The 5,000-nt window shown below is 45.6% G+C and overlaps 2 protein-coding genes across 2 annotated transcripts in view; both read right to left on the bottom strand.

The window, feature by feature from the left end:
- The window catches only part of LOC307267710 (cadherin-20-like), a gene marked incomplete at both ends in the record, with an annotated part of 188,972 nt that extends 186,633 nt beyond the window's left edge, over positions 1-2,339 (bottom strand). The window contains 3 exons of the mRNA XM_080050092.1: positions 1-51; positions 2,026-2,032; positions 2,168-2,339. The exon at positions 1-51 is cut by the window's left edge and continues 103 nt beyond it. Coding sequence (XP_079906218.1) covers positions 1-51; positions 2,026-2,032; positions 2,168-2,339 — 230 coding nt within the window. The remainder of the gene's footprint in view (positions 52-2,025; positions 2,033-2,167) is intronic.
- Positions 2,340-2,825: 486 nt separating this feature from the next.
- Positions 2,826-5,000, bottom strand: part of LOC307267711 (melanocortin receptor 4-like) — a gene marked incomplete at both ends in the record, with an annotated part of 120,430 nt that continues 118,255 nt past the window's right edge. The window contains 3 exon segments of the mRNA XM_080050093.1: positions 2,826-2,967; positions 3,119-3,232; positions 3,366-3,564. Of these exon segments, the coding sequence (XP_079906219.1) occupies positions 2,826-2,967; positions 3,119-3,232; positions 3,366-3,564 (455 nt within the window).

Below are 5,000 nucleotides of genomic sequence, written 5' to 3' on the forward strand. Positions count from 1 at the left end.
GAGCAGCAGCAGCAGCAGCCAGCGGCTGCGTCACCGGCCGATGCCGTCACTCTAGTGGGTAGCGACATAGACATAATTAAGAAAGACTTTTTTATGTCCATGGGTAGCGATGTCCATGGTAGCGAGGCATCGCTATCCCGCGGAGGATGCTGGGAAATGTAGTCCGGTTACTTCCTTTGACCAGTGTCGAAACTCCAAGTGTTAGCCTACTCATTACCCTACGGCTACACCATACGTAGCTTTGTCTGGCTGTGCGAACTATGCATGTCTCGCAAGCCCCTGCTGCTCACCTAGTTATATGCGTGCCTCGCTCGGCAGTATACGGTGAAAAAAAAAAAAAAAAAAAAAAAAAAAATCTAACTGCTGAGTTGCCAGGTCGGGCGGCCTAATCAAGCATTTAACGGCTACCGGCTCTTGCATTCATATCGCTATACGAAGCAATTAAATCGAGGGACACTATTACAACCTGGCATTTCATACTCCTCGCTAGTTCTGCTTCTTTTATTCCATGTGTCGGCTAAGGTATTGCAGCATTTTTGCTTGTGCTATCAACATACTGGATGTATTGATTTCAATCAAGTAGTCACCAGGTGGCAGAAACCAACAAGCCGTGACAACGAGGGGATACGATTGGTAATGCATGCATGCATCCGCCCACTCTCTAGTAAGGTAGGCAATTCTGCTTTCTATGAGTGTCCGTTACGGGCCGCTTGGTGCAGGGATGATGATGACGGCTAACTAAACAGACGTGGCTGTTTATTTGATCGGATGAAGCTTGATACAGTCGTGGTAAAGCATAGACTGTATGGGTAAGGTACGTGATTTCGTCTTATCAGTGTGGCTCATTAAATGGTGCACACCACCGTCTCCTATCTCCGAGCGCAATAGGATATGTTAGGTCTCATAAGAGTCATATTCATTAATCTGTTACCTCATGTTTTGCGCTCCTAACACTAGGGGGCTGTATTGGGTGTGGCTGAGGTTCGGCAGCAAGCTCAATTATGTCATTTAACACAAGGAAAAACAGGGAATTAGGTGTTTGATCGGGAAGCAAACAGTTTTTACTTTTTACAAGTGTATTATGCGTTGCGATGGATTTATGAAGGAATAAACCTGCCGTACTACAGTCATTGTACTCCCATTTATGGTTACTGAGCGCACGGGCGCACACCGGAATTATCCACATTAACACGGTAGTGGCTTCGGACAGGGCTTTGCCGCTACCCCTCATGTCATAATCTTGTTAAATAAAATAAATGTGTCGCTATGCTCAGAGCTGAGTGATAGTCGAACATAATTAGCTAACGTTTTGGAGATGTCTCATGCCCAAAGATAGGTACCGCTTTTATAACTTAACCTCAGCTGTTTTTGTTGCTCTTGGGGCCTTTAGAGATGTCATTTGCAAGTTCCCAGCGTAGGAGGAACTCTGTCTATGTGTATATAATAATGATATCCCAATGCTGCTATATTGATTTGAAGTGTGAATCAGGCCGGTCGTTGAAATAGCTTTTCAGACCATTCACCAGGCTTCAAGCCCAGGCTAATATGCGCTCGTGGCCTGAATCTGTGCTAAACACCTAGCCATAGGTCACGCTGCATAGCCTCTTACGCAATGTGTTTAAAACTTCAACGTGTACATTTCGAAGGATGCTAGGTCCAATCGATAAGTGTCGAGGCCAAAGCGTTTCAATCAACGTATCCGCAGCCATCTTTATTGTAAATAAAAAGATATAATTGATTCCAAGGATATGCAAATACATAATTGTAATGCATGCAGCTTGTGCGGGGACGACACAGGCGGCTTGTCTGCTGCCCGAGACAAGCCGCCTTACGGAATGGGAAATTTAATAAATGCATGTACCAAATATACAGTATTCAGGCTATAGAAAGAAAAATAAAATAAAAAAAAATAAGCCACTGACTCATGCCAATGTTCCTGAACTGGGGATGTGCTTGAAGCATTCTATTTGCTGTTGGCAGTTTTGCTATTGGATCACAACCTGCCAACCTCACTATTTTGCATACCTATAACCTGATGGGGATAAGGAGGAAACATCATTTTAACTGCTGAATCTAACTCTGTTTTCTGTCCTTTGTCCTATGAGTCGATATTGGTGAAGCCCACCTCAATCCAGCATCGTGAGCCTCCTCGTTATGGAGGAGAAACCTGTGCCCAGAGCTGGAGCCTGGTTGCCTCCTGCCCTGTGCAGAGCAGCATCATCTGCATCATCAGTAGCTCCTGTGTTAACGCTCAAAGCTTGGGCTGTGGGTCTTCGTCTGCCTATAAATATCACCTCCGGTCCGGGCCTCAAGTATAATCTACGCTCAAAAGCATCCATGGGTGCCGTGTTACTGCTGACTCATTCAAATAATTAGGGCATATATGATTTGTCTTCGTGTGCCTAGATATTAGTCCACCCTGGTATTGGATAACTTATCAGCTTTTTGTATAGATTTAAGTAGCCTCACTAAGGTATTTTTATCTAGCTGGCTTCCGCTGTAGTACGATGGTCTGGTAGGACCATAGCGTTCGAGAGGTTTCCTCAAGCAGGTACCGCGATGGCTTTTGATTCTCTTATTTACTATCAAACATGTTAGCTAATTAATAATGTATTAAGCATATACATAGATTAAGTAGCATTTTCAAATGTATTTTAATTATCTGGCTTCCTACGATTGCTCAGTCAGTGTCTCAACATTAGTCTCCACCCTGTTATTCAATAACTATCATTTTGTATAGATTTAAATAGCCTCACTAAGGTATTTTATCTATCTAGCTTCCTACTGAGGGCTCAGTCAGCGCCTCCTGTCGCCACTCTTCGTTGTCATGGGGGGCAGGGGGCTGCTGTCCCTGACCCCGGCTCCGGGATGATCATGTAAGCGAAGGAGGCGTGTGCTCCCTCCAGAAGGCTCGGTTGTCCACGGAAGGGCAGAGAGGGGCTCTCTCTGCTCTGGCTTACATGTGTACTCCCGGCGGGTCAGGGGGGTTGCACTGTTTAAACAGGTTTTAGTCTAGTCGGCTTCCTCTGAGGGCTCAGTCAGCGCCTCCTGTTGCCACTCTACGTTGTCATGGGGGGCAGGGGGCTGCTGGCCCCGACCCTAGCTCCAGAGTGCTCACGTAAGCGGAAGGGGCGTGCGCTCCCTCCAGAAGGCTCGGTTGTCCACAGAAGGCTCGGTTGTCCTCAGAAGGGCAGAGGGGTGTGCTCTCTCTGCTCTGGCTTGCATGCGCACTCTGGCGGGTCAGGGCGGTTGCACTGTTTAATCAGGAATTTTAGTCTATTAGCTTCGGCTTCCACTGAGGGCTCAGTCAGCGCCTTCTGTCACCACTCTATGATGTTGGGGGGCAGAGGGCTGCTGTCCCTGACCCAGGCCCCGGGATGCTCACGTAAGCGGAAGGGGCGTGCGCCCCTCCAGAAGGCTCGTTGGTCCTCGGAAGGCTCGTTTGTCCACGGAAGGGCAGAGAGGTGCGCGCGCTCTCTCTGCTCTGGCTGCGTGCGCAATCCCGGCGGGTCAGGGTAGTTGCTGTATGGTCGGTTGGGGGGTCCTTGCTGCAGATCTCCTCACCTTTCGGTAATCCATGAAGCTCATGGAGGTCAGAGGGAGGGCTCTCTCTGTCTAAAAGCTTTCCACGCGTGCGCGTGGAGGGGGAGGAGATCTTGGATCAGAACCATACCGCCAAATATAATTACTGCAAAGTATTCTGCTAATCGAAATAAACTTATATTTTGACTAAAGTATTCCTGTCTGAAATACATTTGTCTCAGTGGGCTTTACATTTCATACAATATGATACAATATGATACAATATGGCACCCTGCCCTTACACACTTAGCCCGGCTGAGAAAAAACTCCCAGTAAAAACCCTTTACCGGGATACAAAAAAAAATTTAAGAAATCTCAGGGAGAGTCGGCAGAGTAAGGGATCCCTCTCCCAGGACGGACATACTGCAATAGATGTCATAAGTAGAGATGTGTGTGGGTTTTTTGGTGCTTTCTCAGGCCATTACTCCAGATATACAGTAGCCTATATATAGCAGTAGAACCGGAATGGAAGGACAAAGGCCAATGAAGAGAAGGATATTTCAGATATCAAATTCAAATGTTCCATATCTGTGCCACTAGCTACCCTTCCCTTTCCACACACTCTCCTCCCTCTCATGTCTTCTTAGAGGTTTTTTTTTTTTGGTGCTTTCCGAGGCCATTAAGCCACAATAACAGTGCTATTGTTTTTTCTCTATACATCTCTGTTTGTGTTGACTGTTTCAGAAATATTTAAAAGATGGATGGCTGGATAGATAGATAGATAGATAGATAGATAGATAGATAGATAGATAGATAGATAGATAGATAGATAGATAGATAGATAGATAGATAGATAGATAGATAGATAGATAGATAGATAGATAGATAGATAGATAGATAGATAGATACTTTATTATTATTTGTTAGTATTATTATAAAAAATATCAGTTTTATGGGCGACTGTGTATAAAAAAAAAGTCAGTTAGAAATCAATATGTGCTCTTTTTTGCTGTATTTTCTTGTGTGAGTCAAAATACTTCACAATACACAGCAGATGGTTCACACACACACACACACACACACACACACACACACACACACACACTCTCCAAAACGATGTTGACATTATAATCTCGCTATGGCCGACCCGGTTCTCTAATTAAAACACTGCTGATTGTAACTCCCGTTTGTAAACATTCGCTCTTTTCTCTCCAGTTGGCAATAAAATAAATTGAGCAACACTGAGAACGATTTTCAACTGTGTAAAAAAAACACCAGAGGAAAGATGGTAATACAAAGTAGAAATGGGCACTGGAAGAGCAGCTCCTTTACTTACGTACTTACTGACTGACTGACTGACTGACTGACTGACTGGCTGGCTGGCTGGCTGGCTGGCTGGCTGACTGGCTGGCTGGCTGGCTGGCTGGCTGGCTGGCTGGCTGGCTGGCTGGCTGGCTGACTGACTGACTGACTGACTG

The sequence above is a fragment of the Ammodytes marinus genome (assembly GCF_949987685.1).
Source record: "Ammodytes marinus genome assembly, chromosome: 21".
Taxonomy (NCBI): Eukaryota; Metazoa; Chordata; class Actinopteri; order Uranoscopiformes; family Ammodytidae; genus Ammodytes; species Ammodytes marinus.